Source organism: Perca fluviatilis, chromosome 7, assembly GCF_010015445.1.
Source record: "Perca fluviatilis chromosome 7, GENO_Pfluv_1.0, whole genome shotgun sequence".
NCBI classification, from domain to species: Eukaryota; Metazoa; Chordata; class Actinopteri; order Perciformes; family Percidae; genus Perca; species Perca fluviatilis.
The window spans coordinates 25,660,443-25,675,902 of NC_053118.1; the positions used below are offsets into that span (position 1 = coordinate 25,660,443).

Genomic DNA, 15,460 nt, shown 5'->3' on the forward strand with positions numbered 1-15,460 from the left:
GCTTTCCCCTGTCCTCCTTTTCTTCCCTTATTTGAGTAAATCCCCCTCCCCCATCGCTGCTTCACCTTAGTCCACAACTCATAATTCTCTCCTCCCGCTGCCTTCCTGTCTAATCTGATTCTCACCATCTTTCTCTTTCTCCTTTTATTCAAAGCCACAGTCTCTCCATCCCTCTTCTGCCCACCTTCTGCCTGATCTAATCCTTGATTCCACCTTCCTTCATCAGTCCCTTTTCCTTTCTTCCTGTCTTTTTCCTTCTTCTCTTCCCTGCTATCTTTTATTGCATCGCTCATCATGCATCTTCCTCACCAGCGCTGTCCTAAAGATTCTCTCTTTCTCTCCTGGGCCTCAGGAGAATAGTTACAACTTTCTTTCTTTCTCCTGTTAGCGGCTGTCTCTTTACTCCGTCTTTTCACTCCTGTCCCTCATTCCTTTTCTTTCTTCATGTCCCCCCCCCCTCTGCAATAGTTTCCTTCCAAGTTGCAATAGGCTTTCATTCTCCTTGCAATCTCTCTCTCGCTCTCCCTTTTTCTGACTCAGTGGGAATCTTTTCCCCCCTCTCTGCTGGTTCTATCTCCACACTCTCCTTCGCTAAATGTGATTTGTTCTGCAGCTCAAGTCTGCAGCATAATCGTGCTGTTTTTATAGTGTGCCGGGAGAGCGAAAGAGAGGGAGCAAGGGAAAGACAGAAAAAACTAAGAGGAGTGAATGGGACAAGAGGACAAAACAAATGATTGGAGCGGGAGACTGAATATCTCAGTTTTTCTCTCCCTCTTTCAACTTCTTCTCTACTTTTGCTTCTTTTAATTGCCAGTTGTATAGCTTAACCATCTCTCCACTTTCTCTCTCTCTCTGCCTGTTTCCTAATCTCTCTCAGAACCTCTCTCCATCACCCATACTGTGTCTGTGAGCACTGCACTGCTAATCAGCAATCTCAGCATAACATTGTCTCCGTTCACTCTTGACCTCTCATTAGAAACATTTACTTTCATTCATATTTTTATATTTTACATCCTGTTTTTAACACTGACTTTGCTCCCCAGTCACACTGCCTCCATCCTCAGCACTGAAATCTGTTGTCTTCTTTCTCTCATCACCTTTTCCTTTTACTACCTCCCCTCTCCTCCCTGCTCCCGCATCTCTCGTTTTGACCTTCACATCTTTATGTCTCTCCGGCCCTTAGGCATATTTCAATCACCTTGTCCCTCTCTTATCCCATCCCCTCTTCTCCCTCTCCCTCTCTGCATTGCATTTCCCTGAGCGCTCTCCTCTCCTCTTGTCCACCCATCCCATTACTTATTCTGCTCTCTTATTCACCTCTTCTTACCCTTCTCAAACCAATATTATCCTCTCTCTGTCCTTTCTACCTCTCTTTCTTGTCTCCTCTCCTGACAGTCAAAGCTGGTTAGCTCTATCTACTGTGCAGCGCTTTATGGCCTGGGTCTGTCACAGCCCCAACAACCCGGCTGCGACAATGGCCAACACACACACCCCAACAGCAGCTTAAAGGAAATTTACAGGGCTATTACGCGGTGGCTACCACACTGGAGATTCACCACAGCCAAAAGAACCACAGCCAAAAGAACTGGTCTTAACACCCCTTCAAAATCCAGCCCATGGCTGACTTCCCTCTGGTGTGTATCTGTGGCACATTTGTGTGTGACGCTGATTAATGTGTATATGGGAAAGCGAAATGTACGGTTGTGTGCATGCATTTGAAAGCAAGTGTGTGTGCTTGTGTGTTAAATATGTACGAGAGTATATGTGTATCCACATTCAACACAAAACTGCTCTACTGGCATGAATTACATAACCACTCTGACTGCCAAGAAACTCATTCTTTCTCTGTATCCCTCTCTCCCCCATTGTCACCCTCAACCAGCATCCCCCTCAACATCCCACAAAACACAATGTCCTTATGTTGATCTAATATGCAAAAAATGAAGAGAAGGAACTGTGCACAGCAGCACAACACTTGTTTCCCGGCATCGGGATAAGAACATCTCCCTGTATTAAATGCCTAATAACAATAACGACAGAAGGTATTAATAGCACCTAGTGACTCTGCCACGTATACCACTTCAATTCATGTACTGTTTTTTCTCACCATCTCTGCCTTGTGTTCAATCAATCTTTTGACTCTTGGTTTCAAATCTCGACCTCAAGCAGCTCTTTTTGAGGCCTAGTCTCTTGTTTTATCTTGTACCCGCTCCTCTCCATCTCTGTCTTTCTTGCACACACACACAGACTGCATTGTTCTCCATCTCTTTCTCTCGATTTCTCTATTTCTGCCTCTGCTGCTCCATCACATACAGTAAACATTTCTATCTGGCCAGGCCTTCTTTACTTGTGTCAGTCTGTCTCTCTTATTGGCCTCTTGCACAACCTCTCCATTTGGCACTCTGGGGTCCAACTTTCTTTTATAATGTTCTTCAGAGGAGAGCTGAGAAAAAAGGCTTCAGCCACTCTTATATCTTTCTTGAAAACAGAGAGAAATGTCTGTTTCCCTTTAAGTATTGTTATCCATCTGTCCACTCTCTTTCTCTGCCTGGTCTCTCATTCCCCAGTACTGTCACCCCTTGGGCATATGCTCCTGTCTTCCAATTCTCTATATTCTTAATCACAAATTCTAACTTAATTACCAGCATTTTGAACAATTCATCTGAAGCTCTCACTTCGCGATTCCATTGCGAGCTAATCCTCCCTTGGTCATGTGCTGGGCACTGCACTGGATGTCATTCCGTATCAATTTACACCAATTAGTATCGTACACACAATTGTGTTCTCTTTTTATATAACGGAGGCATCAAATTACAACATTTAGAGAAATATCTGCAGGGAGTTTAAATTAAAGAACAAGGAGCTTGTGCTTAGACTAAATTACCAAGTTCTGGCTGTAATGTGAAAGGAGTGTACATGTGAATATTATGTGCTTGTTTCCCTGACTTATTTGGTGTTTAATGATAGCTGAGTTTCCCTCTAGAATCGATACTGCACGTCTCATTTAATCTGTGTATGTGTGTGTGTATTCACATGTGGGTATTCATGCGTGCATGACTTACGAGTGATGCAGAGCAGGACCAGGACCAGGCTGCGTAGGGCCAGAGAGAAGGGGGCAGGGAGGAGGCGGCAGAGGACAGGCCTCATTGTGTATTGAGAAGCTGTGCGTGTGTATGTGTGTATGTGCACGTTTGATCAATGGCTCCTCTGTGACCCTGCCTGCACTGCTACAGACAAACCAGTCCACATACACACACACTCTGATTTGTTCTCAACTGCAATGCTGCAGACACGTGCACACGCTAACTGCCCAGCTTTACTTCAGTGCAATCAGACAGAAGTTGTTGTTTGAGGACAACACTTAAATAAAGGACTCTTATGTGCTACACTGCGTCACAACACATGCAAAGAAACTGCTAAATCACATAACACTGAATTGTAGCCAGAGCTTGCATGCAATCCACAGACGTTTGGCCAGAGCTCAGGGCACTAACAGAGATAGTGATTTAGACACTATATCACAATGCACAAGGAGATGAGCTTAGAGCAACAAAAAGTTCCACTGTTGACTTTAGCACCTTGTGCTGCTTAGAAAGAACTTACGACATGCATTGTCTTAAATCCATACGGTGCATGGGTTTTGCTGTTATAAAGCAGTAGAGGAGCTCGAAACGACAACAAAGCAAACACTGCTAGGCTAGCTATTTTCTACCACAGGGCTCCTAACCTCCTGAGACTAAAGCCCAAGACTCTCAGATCAATAAACCACAAAACCAATACCAAAAGTGACCAAAGCAGACCTGTAATATTGTGTTCTTTACCAGCAAGAGTATTCAGTAATGGCAGCTATGCAATTAACCAAATAAGGGACAACTTAATTAGCTCATCACCGACTGCAGTGTCAAACTGGGAGCTAGGCTAGTTCTAAGCACAGGGCGCTTCAACAATCACCCACACAATTAACCACAACAACAGACTGCTTGTCTCGTGTAGGTCAAACCACACTGCTCCAAGGAACGGAAAACATCAATAATACTATATTTCAGTCAGATACAGGCTGAGAAACTGACTTCCAAAGCAGGTCAAGTGTATTGCTAACTTTTGAAATAGAGCTATCGTGCCCTCGAGGACAGAGAGAAATCTAGGGCAACATTGTTCATTCTCTAACACATTGTATTTTAATGAGTTAAACAAGGTTTTCTGCACTTCTCACCAGACAAATCGGTAGGCAGAAGTCAATGTTCTTTTGAGCTTTAACCAAACCGGCCAGGCCTCTGGAGAGATGGAGACACTATCTCACTACAACTCATCTGGAGATAGCTAAGGTTAAATAAAATCTATTGAGCTTGAGTGCCGCTCTATAAAGACAGAGTGGAAGTGCTTGCCCTGTGTAGAATAGCCAACCAGCAAGAGGTTGAGCAAACTGCAGTCAGACGCTTTAGTTTCAGATATTACACTTTTTAGTCTATTTTACTCCAGAGACTATACTTTGATGAGGTATCTACCATTATTCGCTTGAATGGTATCCCTTTCAATACGCTATCATGCATACACTGTAGCGTAAATGGACAGCAATTTTACATGGTAATTTTAGACTCCTCAGAATAATCACAGGGTATCAGACAGTGTAATCGTGCAACATCGACCTGCCTAACTCTTGCTTTCCAACATGCTCCACTGGATGCACTCCACTCATACACTCCCCGATCTGAAAGTCTGCTGTGTTTAAGATCCGGACAGAGTTCCGATCCAATGCATCGTCAGTCTCTGGGAGTGTGTAGCTCTCGTGTTTGTATGTGCAAATACGGGGGTTTAAAATGTGTGTGTGTGTGTGTGTGTGTTTGTAGTGCAGAGACAAAGTGTGATGAGCTACACCACACACCTCACTGAGCACTTCTGATGGAATAAAGTGCGGGTGTCATCCTTAGATTACTACACACTGCCCGCGCTCTCTCACTCTGTGCGCCACTGCAAAACACAATGAGCTCTAACAACGATGGCCCTGACACTTCTGGCAAAGCCGAAAGCGGATCATCGCCAATCTTCCCTACGGCACTGACTTCACCGGTCAACTGGCTGACGCTGAGAAAATTACTCAATGTTGTGTGTGCACCAGCAACTCGGGTCCAGCAGGTCTGGGGCCTGGCATCAGATGGACTGCAAAAAAAGTATATTCACAAGCTCAAATTGGTTTTAGTTTATCCTTTTTCTCTCGCCTCGTCTTCCTTTAGTCCTCCAGTCCAGGAGCTTGTTAGTTCCTACAAAGTTTGACCTCCTTTGGCTTTACTTCTTTCCTGATGATCTATGAAAATTAGCAAATTGCTGTAATCCCAATGTGGTATGACTGTTGATCACATCCATCTGTCTATCCGTTTTCGGTGTTCCACTTGTTTATATAACCCTGGCCACCCTCCCCTTGCTTAGAATGTGTGTGTGTCAGTGTGGGATCAGTGTCTGCATATTTTGCATACTATTTTGTGAAGGTTAGAGATGAGTGTGTGTGGATGGAAGCAGTGACAATGATTCTCTTTCAGGTCAACCAACAGTGGCGGCGTGTGTCTGAATGTACTCGTCTGTCCAGCGTTGACTGAAACAGAGTGTACATTTGGCTGTCTGTTTGGCCCTTTCACTATCTACTACCCATTAATTTATCCTTGCAGGCACACACAGAGGCATCATAGTGCCTCTTTATGTTAAATGGCCGTTTTTATGGCTGCAGGGATGCGCATGGCTGTCTGCGGAAAAGAACTGTGTACATGTTTATGTGTGGCATTTGTAATTCAAAGTGGATGTGGATATAGCAGAATTGAATGTGACTATGACTGTGTTATGAATTATGCTGATGTGAACCTGGCCCATGAAAAGATATCAGCTTCATATTTTTACAATGATGAAACAGAAATCACTGCCTACATTGCTAGTACAACCTGCCAGTATATTTTGCATCAACACATCGTGCATAATGCATTTACTTTGTTTATGCTCATTGCCACATGTTATAACATTACTGCTATTGGCAATAAAACTGGCAATACAATGCCAATGGTGGAAGCTAACTACACTTGACTGTGTGTCTATGACTTTCATTGTCTTGTAAAATGTGAAAGGCAACACAGTCTTGCTATTATAACAGCACCTCTTCTTGTTCTTAATCAAGTGATGATAAACTTTCAGTTCTAATCTGCCACACGCTGCATTTACAAACATCTTAATGCATTAAATTTGAAACATGCTGTTCCCTATTATCAACTCAAATAAAGTCAAATGTATTTATCAAGGGCTTTTAACGAAATAGGGTCATCACAAAGGGCTTTATAGACATAATTACAGACAAAAACAATAACACATTGCTAACATTGCCCTACTGGCGTGTGTGTGTGTGTGTGTGTGTGTGTGTGTGTGTGTGTGTGTGTGTGTGTGTGTGTGTGTGTGTGTGTCAAAGTCCCTGTGTGGGCAACCCCCTGATGGGTGTATTTGTTTTTGTCGCAGTGTGTGAGGAAGGAAGGGAGGTAATGGCAAATTGTGTCCCCTATCCCCCTTCCTCTTTTTTCTCTCCCCCCCCTTTCTCTCATCCAAATCAAATTTTTAATGGGCTTCATTGGTGCCACCGTGGAATAAGTGTTGCCAAAGCACTTAAGGGGCTTAAGTCAGCGGCGTGCTGAAAATATTAAGCACTCAAACAGCCTTACAAGGATCCCTGCCTGCTTAAGTATGCCGAGGAGGTCCTGCCAGCATTTAATACCAATGGTATTAAAGCGCTCCGACATGGGAGAGGAACAGAAATATAGATATATACAGTATGTTTCACAACTGGGAATAGAGAGAGAGATGGAGGCTGTTGGGAAGAATGGAAAGAAGCTGTTGAGACATGCGGGACTAACAGTAGTAATAAGTGAAGAAAAGAGTCCAACTAAAGACAAAGGACAAAGGAGAGAAAAAGGAAAGTGAAAAGAAGTGGTGAGACAGTCGGAGAGATGCAAGGGAGGAGAGGAGAGACAATTTCCAACAAAACAAGCAGTGTAGAGGAGGAGAGATGCGAGGGAATCGGGCCAAGGTGTGGGAGGTAAGGGTTGATGGGATAGCTGCGAACCAGCAGCAGAGAGCTAATGCAGAGATTCTATCGGGAGGCTTATCCGAGATTAAATTTCTTTTTGTCCTTAAGGCGCTTCTTGGGTAAGCGGAAGTGTTGAATTTATTTCTTATGTCTCCCTTGAGGTCGTGCGTGCTGGTGGGTTGGGAGAATGTGTGTGTGTTTATGTGTGTGTGTGTGTGTGTGTATGTGTGTGTGTGAGCGTGTTGTGGGGGTTACATGTGTCTGTGTAGGTGTGAATCTTGAGGGTTTATTAGCAGGCAAAGTGTCAAGGAGAGCATGTGTTCTTGAAAGGTGAAGATAAATCAAATGAACATCTCTCCAAGGGCGTTTCAGCACAAGTGAACATCCAAGTATTATTGCGGTTACATTAACATAGGCATGTGAACTCATACATATAGATATTCATGAATATAGATTGTGTTTGTGTAGATTCTAAAGTGCAATTAAAATAGTAGTTTCAAGCTTTGTTTTCTGTTTTTCCCTTTTCTTTTTGTAAAGTTTGTTTTATGGAGTTGCCACAAAGTCCCAGACTACCAGAAAGTTTAATCACTCACAAGAAAGTTTTATCTGAACTGTCCTGATTGAGAAATCTTCTCTGGGATTATATACAGTGTATAAAATACACAGTACTATACAACTACTGTTTAAGATACTGCAAAACCAATGGGCTTAAAGTTTTACAAGGACAACATCATGAATACCAAATTATAGGCCATTTTTCTCATAAACAGCTATTTTGACCCAGCTCTGAGTACATTCACATCAGGCTTGACATGCTCAGCCCCTCGTTGGCCCTCTGCTCTTCTTCCCCTCTTGTCTTTCTGATTTCTTGTTTGTCAGACTTGGTGTAAATAGCTAGCCTGAGGGCCATGCACTAGCTAATCCAAGTGGGTTTGCTCTGAACTCTCAAATTAGAAAAGTCACAGCTCCTCGATCTATGGACACTATCGGTGACTGCATTTTCTGGAGGCACGGCTCGTGGATGTATTAAGAGAACAGCATGGCTCAGGCTACTTCCTGCTCATCTCACGCTCCTGGGCACAGGAATCAATACGGCCCAATCATTTGGGTACATTTCGAGTGACAGCACCCGTCTTTCCTCACACAATTTAGCATTACAAAGTTTTGATTTTCTTTATTTTTCAAAGTCTGTTGACAGTGGAGCCTGGCAAATAAATACAAGTCAATATGACTCACATCACGACAGGCTAACAGGAATACAAAACAGATTTTAGTATTTGAATCACTACTTTTTTTTAAATGACATGTTTTGAATGTGAGTACATGATCATGGCAGTGTGTCTTTTCATATACTTCTACTTTGCCTACCTTTCTCTACAGTAAACCAGGAGATTACGCTCACATTCTGGCAGACAACAGACCTGGCACTGTCTTTTCACTGGTTTTACAGGGTAGAATAAAAGACAATAAAGTCGCTGTGGTAGCCATTGTAGACATCCTATTATTAGTCTCATCCCAATCTAACATGCATCAACCGTGCATTTAAGGGGACACATTCATCTTATTCTTTTCAAGCCTGGCAAAGAACTGAGCATGTATTTTAAAACTAAACACTCTCAAATGACAGACTGCAAGAACTGAAAATGGAAAAACGCTATTGATGGCTGGTGCTAGTGTAGTTGAAGAAGCCAGTTGAAGCTCAATAGCAATGCTTGTCATTTAATTCATTGTGTTGAATTCAGGTAACACAGGACTCGGAACGTTCTTACATGCTTTCATCCTGTAAACTACCAGAAATGTTTTTGTCTTGTAATGTGAGCCAGAGTTGCAATTTGTCTCAACAAAATCTTCCTCTTTCTTTAAAATGAACCAACTTGGCATGGTTACGTTTCTTTTGCATAGGATGAATCACACCACAACGAATCTTTTAAGAACGGAACTCAAACCCTGATCTCTGGTGTCAGAGTATGTATGCCTAACTACCTATCCTAACCTCCTCCCTGTGACTTGTGTGCTATATAAAGCCCTATTCGCACGGGATAAGTATTACCTGGGGACCTCTTGTAGTTTATAAATGACCCCCACACGTCTGTATTTCGTCTGGCGCATTCACACGGGATAACTGAAGTCTGTATTTTACTCAAATTTAAAGACATTATCCCCCGGATATGATGTCAAAACTTTTCATTTATAATTGACAACGCAGCCAGTTAGACCCCAAATCACAGAGATGCCGATTCGCACGGGACTAATATTATCACAGGACCTCCGTTTTCGGTGAAATATGGTAGGTCATTTGCGGGGGAATTATTACTTTACAAATTACAGACATGACCGATTCGCACGGGATTAAGATCACAGACAACCTCAGCGATTATTACAAATGACTGGAGGTCACCAGGTAATACTTATCCCGTGCGAATAGGGCTTAAGACAGTCAAACATCCTGGACTGAAAGAAACCTTGCCACTAAACGTAATCCCGGCAGCGATATCTTTTCCTTCAAAACATAATTGGCAAAACAAATGAGTATATGTAGGTATTTTGTAGGAGACAAACTGGGGTTGCATTGTGAATGTCTGAGTAGTCCCTGGAACACACCAGCAATTATAGGCTACTGAGTCAAAGCCACTCTCAGGGGATAAAAACAATGGCATTTTATGAATAGTAGCTCTAGTTCAAACAGAAAAAACAGGTACAGCTGCAAAACGTTAACACAGCAGCCATGCAGGTTATGTGTACGAAAAAGGGCTTCAGAAAAGGTAACAGTCATCGCTATTGTGAATAGCATCTGTAACACCAGTAATCAGATACAGTGGGATTCAAGGTACAGTAGCTGCAGGTTTTCTTTTTTGCTCAGATAAAGAGAACTGCCAGATACAAGGTGTTAGAGTATATAGGCCAACAAGGCTGGAGGCTTTTTAATGCAGTCATGGCTCCTGGCCCTTGCTGTTCTCGTACATGCATTCATAGAAAGACACACAGTTTAAATATAAGAATGCATTAGAGGTGTATTATATTATGCAGAACCATGCAAGCCCCCCGCCCATTGGGATGCAACCGAACGCTAAGCTCAGTCATCCCTTATTCAGTCAGATAAATGCAAACAGTGTTACCTGCCAAGTTGAGAACGTACTGTCGGAGCTTCCTAACGAGTGTTTCTGTGTGCGTTGTGAGCCACATGCTACAAAGCTACCTGCTGGGAGTAACACTCATTATCCATGTGGCATCATACCTCCCAGTGACAGGCCACGACTCTCTGCTCACTGTTTCTTCTGCTGAAGTCGTCTTTGTGTTCCCTGTGCATGAGATAACATTTACGTGTTACACGTGTGGTAAGCTCCTTTGTTCCCTGATGTGTGTGTGTGACAGATAGGTGTGACAGATGGGTTGTCACTGTGCCTATATATGCACACACCAGTTCACTATCTAGCTCTCTACATTCCAGGTTTATCCGTGTGATGTGTTAGTGATGTGCATATCAACTTGTCAAGGCCGCAGCTTCTGATCTTTAATTTTTGCGCGCTCTGCAGGAGGATGGTTTGTATATTTCGGTGGAGCTGGAAGCGGGGTCTGGACTAGGTTAGCTGTGTGCTGCCGTGTCACAGTGTGGGTGATTAGAATTAAGCGGGTATGTGCCACCTCGCCTGGGGGTACCCAGCCAACCGCCTTGCCCCCATTCCGCCAATTCACAAATGCCTAACAAAGGGATAATTTCTCCCTCGCATGATATAATCTTTCCTTTCACCCAATGCTTCAATGGAACCCTTTATGGCTTTTTTAATCACATCTCTCTTTCCCCTCCCTCCTTCCATCTCTTTCTGTCTTTTACACTCTTCTTTCCCGACCCCTCCCTGTTCGTCTGTCTCTCTCCCTGCTTGCCCTCTCTCTGCCTCTGTTGCTTTTTCCGATCCTTTTCTTGCTCTACTCTTCTTTCACTATGACCTTACAGAGGGTCGTTGCACTGAAGTCACTCCTGTTACTCTTTTCTCCCTTTCTCTCTCTTTCTCTCTCTGGAGGAAAATCACACACTCATCAGTTTGCCGGCTCTGTTCCTGACGAGCAGGCTCGCAAGGAGAATATTAACGAAGCTCCTCAGCCAATTAACACCTAAAGCACATAACAACCTTTTATGCCAGCAGACACACTCGCATGCATTCACTCACACACACACACACACACACACACACACACACACACACACACACACACACACACACACACACACACACACACACAGACACACACAGACACACACACACACGTACGGTACGTGCTGCACATGCACAGACACACTACCGCACAGAGACACTTGCAGGCAACACAATTTGGGCTAAACACACTCATACAAGCAAAGAGAAACACACATACAGGCCTCAAAGCAAGGATGCGTTATCACACACACACACACGCACACACACACACACACACAAACACACTAATAGATTGTGCTGATGAGTGTGGGTGTAGAAGGAGGGGGACTTTCATAGGAGCAAAGGGAAGTAATGTAGAGAGACAGGAGATGCAAACAAAGTGATGAGCAGCAGGGAGGCAGAAACAGAGATGGAGAGAGAGGTGAGGAGAAAAGGGAGGGAAGGAAAGATTGGGAGAGCAGGGACTAAGACAGATTTATGGAGTGTGAAGAAAGGCATAAAGAAAAAGGGAAAATCAGTGATAGAAGGTTAACGTGGCTTGGCTGCTCCTGACCTGGTTCATGCTAATTTGAAAGGTTTAATAGTGGGTGGGTGCACACAGGCACACACACACACACACACACACACACACACACACACACACACACACACACACACACACACACACATATATATATACACATACATATATATATATATATATATATATATATAGGAAAAGGATCTCCCTCTCTCCCTCCTCACCATTACTTTATCGCATTCACTTGTCCCCCTCTCACTCTCTCTGACTCTCCACCCCTTGCAGCAGCCTTTCGTTATCCGGGTCATTACCATACGCTTTTTGTCCATTTGCACTTGTTCTCCCTATCTCTCTCACGCCCCCTGCTCCTGCTGTACATATACATATACACACACATATATATGTACACACACATATACACATATAATATATATTTATATATATATATATATATACAACACACATATATATATATCCCATACACACACACACACACACACACACACACACACACACACACACACACACACACACACACACACACACACACACACACACACACACACACACACACACACACACACACACACACACACACACACACATATTTGACATTGACATACACATAGTTAACTTTACCAGTACAACACAATGCATAAAACATGGTGGCAGAAAGGGCATTAGCAGTGAACCTTTGCACATGCACATGCACATGCACATGCACATGCACATGCACGCACACACACACACACACACACACACTCTTCTGGACACGTGGGGCATTTTCCTCGTATGCATAAAACATGGCGAGAGACAGCAGGAGCAGGGGGCGTGAGAGAGATAGGGAGAACAAGTGCAAATGGACAAAAAGCGTATGGTAATGACCCGGATAACGAAAGGCTGCTGCAAGGGGTGGAGAGTCAGAGAGAGTGAGAGGGGGACAAGTGTGAATGCGATAAAGTAATGGTGAGGAGGGAGAGAGGGAGAACTTTCCTCACGGCCTGCTGCTTTTGGATTGAACAGCGTGCAAATGAAAAATGGAGATGAAATAATTAGACAGGCAGACTAGAAGCGCTCATCTAAATATGTAAATGCACTTAATTTTACTTTGATTTGCTCCACTGCTTCCCTATCACTCTCCCACTTCTATCTCCCCCATGTTACTCCTTCCATTCTCTCCCTCTCATCTGTTCCTATTCCACTCTCGCTTCATGGTTTTCATCTCCTTTCTCCCCCTCTCTCTGTCTTCCTCTCCCTCTCTGTCCTACTCAGTTCTCTCTCTCTCTCTCTGCATATTAAAGCTACAGTACGTTAATACACTGTAGGTATGTCAGCTCGATTATTCACTATTTTATGGACTTGCAGGAGTCAGAGAAAGAGAGAGTGTGTTTAATTAGTTAATTCACGCCTGTCTGACTCTGTGATGGGTTGTGCATGTCTGTGCATGTCTGTGCACACAGTGACATGCATCTGTGTATATATTTGTGGTAAAGGATACGTTTGGATAAGTCCATCCTAATACAATCCTCCCATGCCATAAAATTATTCCTCTGTCCATACTGGCAGTGAAGCAATCCCTGAAGTTCAGCAGTCTGAGTTAGCCAGATCAAGTGTGTAGCTATCAAAGTTAATTGGTTTTTTTTGTACAGTATTTCCTCTTTGTGTTTCCCCGGTCACTGGGCCTCATTCACCAACCATTCTAATGAAGAAATGTGTTCTTAAACCCTTCTTACGCACTTTTTACGAAGATTCTGGCAGTCACTAATGTTTTCTTAACTTGGATTTGTTCTTAGCAAAGAACAAAATCTACGAACACTGAAAAGCACTCTTACGCACATTTGAGTGATTTGAGTGATTGAGTGTTGAGTGATTGAGTGACAATTTGCTCCAAATGATTGGTTACTGCAATTTATTTAATTCTACAGTCGTTTACAATGATAGTATTGTACTGTAATGTATTTCTGATCATTTGTTGAAAAACAAATCATATTATGCAAAAAAAAACACTAACACTGCAATTTACATCAGCAATTAAACTGATTAAATCCTGCGTTATTTGGTGATTGATCGCTATTTATATGGCCAAAATGCAGTGGTAGAATGTAACAAAGTACAAATTCTTCGTAACTGTATTTAAGTAGCTACATTTTTCACGTATCCGTACTTTACTTAAGTAGACTCAATAGTGCATAGCCTACTTTTGACTTTTACTTTGTTACATTTTGCAGCAATTATCTATACTTTCTATTCCACTACATTTCTACAACGTCCCGTTACATTTTCTGATCAGTTTCCCCCCTGCCAAAATGTCTTCCTGACCGTCACACGTTTGTCTCACCAGTAAAGTGTGGTTGCCGTAGATACTGTATATATGGGGCACCGCTGATCCAAGCCGGCTCTGGAGCTCCAGAGCCCGGGCGCAGCGCCGCTGACCCTCGGTAATACAGCCTCCGGTAAAAGTGAAAATGAAAACGTTTGTTTTTTATTATTCCCGTTTTTAAATCATAGTTGCCATCTATTTCTCTCCACAGCGTCGTTTACTCCTCTGCCAGGCTGCGTAAGACGCGTTCATATCTTATTTATTTGGCTGAACCTCTTCACATCTCCCCATTTGCGCTGCTTCACACACTTTATTTGCTTACTTGCATGGTTAAAGAAAATAAAATACATCCATGAATAAAACCAACCGCATTCCGATTCTAACAACACATTTCCGTTTTATGCTGGTTAGGATAGGAACTTTTTTTAAAAGCCAGGCCTTGTTTGTAGTAGTGGACACCTTCTACTTTTACTAAAGTAAATATGTCTCTGGTTATTTGTACTTTTATTTAAGTACTGAGATTCAGTACTTCCTCCACCGCGGCTCCGACAATCTCCGAAAACCTGTCTCCCAGGAGGTGCACAGGAAGTGTCATGTCCTTATATGGGAATTTGCGGGGCGGTTGTTTTTGCTAATTAGGAACAACTGGCACGCGCTTTCAGTTACGAAGAGGTGGGATTCATCAATCCTAAAAACACAGGTGCGAACAAATCTGCTGTTTAAGAACACGTCATGAATCCGACGTAGACTTTTCTTAGGAATCTTCTTAAGAACATATTTAAGAGAAAACTTAGGAAGATATTGGTGAATGAGGCCCACTGTTTCCTTGCCTAATTGTAGCGGAGGGATACATCCTGACATGCAGGTTTGTTGCCGCAACTATGGCATTAAGGGTGATGGATGAAGATACTTTGATTTGACCAACTCTAACAACTGGAGCCTAATTAGATTGAAGCAAGTTTTCGCTCGGCTTCATTCCTGTGAATCTAACCGCTGGACTGTTTGTGCAGTCCGTGTTGGTTCTCCCCAAACAGCCAGCGTACCAACTGTACAGACGTCAGCTTTAAGCTAGCAAGAAGCTAGCATCTCAGCCTCTGACTGACCTCAGAACCCACCAGGAACTCTTTCAGTCATTCCATTCCCTCTCAGTCCCTCTCTTTTTTCCTCTCACCTCCGTGCGTTTATTAAGCAGATTCATAAAGCCCGGGATAAGCAAAATTTGGTTACACTTTACTTGAAGGTATCGACATAAGAGTGACATGACACTGTCATGTCGGAACGTGTCATAAACGTTATAAACAAGTCATAAACGTTTATGACATAACGCTTCTTTTAGTGTCATTCGGTTTTTGTGTTATTAGGGTTAGAGTTAGGGTTAGCCTAACCCTTCGCCTAAGTTTACGAAGCCACAA

General features: G+C 43.1%; 1 protein-coding gene across 6 annotated transcripts in view; it reads right to left on the reverse strand.

Annotated features, from left to right (window-relative positions):
• The window catches only part of cadm4 (cell adhesion molecule 4), a 154,238-nt gene that overhangs the window by 36,027 nt on the left and 102,751 nt on the right, over positions 1–15,460 (reverse strand). For 5 of the 6 annotated variants that reach the window (XM_039805902.1, XM_039805904.1, XM_039805898.1 and 2 more), the window contains exon 1: positions 3,063–5,351. The exons of the other annotated variant lie outside the window; for it this stretch is intronic. In XM_039805902.1, coding sequence (XP_039661836.1) covers positions 3,063–3,147 — 85 coding nt within the window. In that variant the 5' untranslated portion in view covers positions 3,148–5,351. Of the gene's footprint in view, positions 1–3,062; positions 5,352–15,460 lie in introns of those variants that run through there. 6 annotated transcript variants of the gene reach the window in all.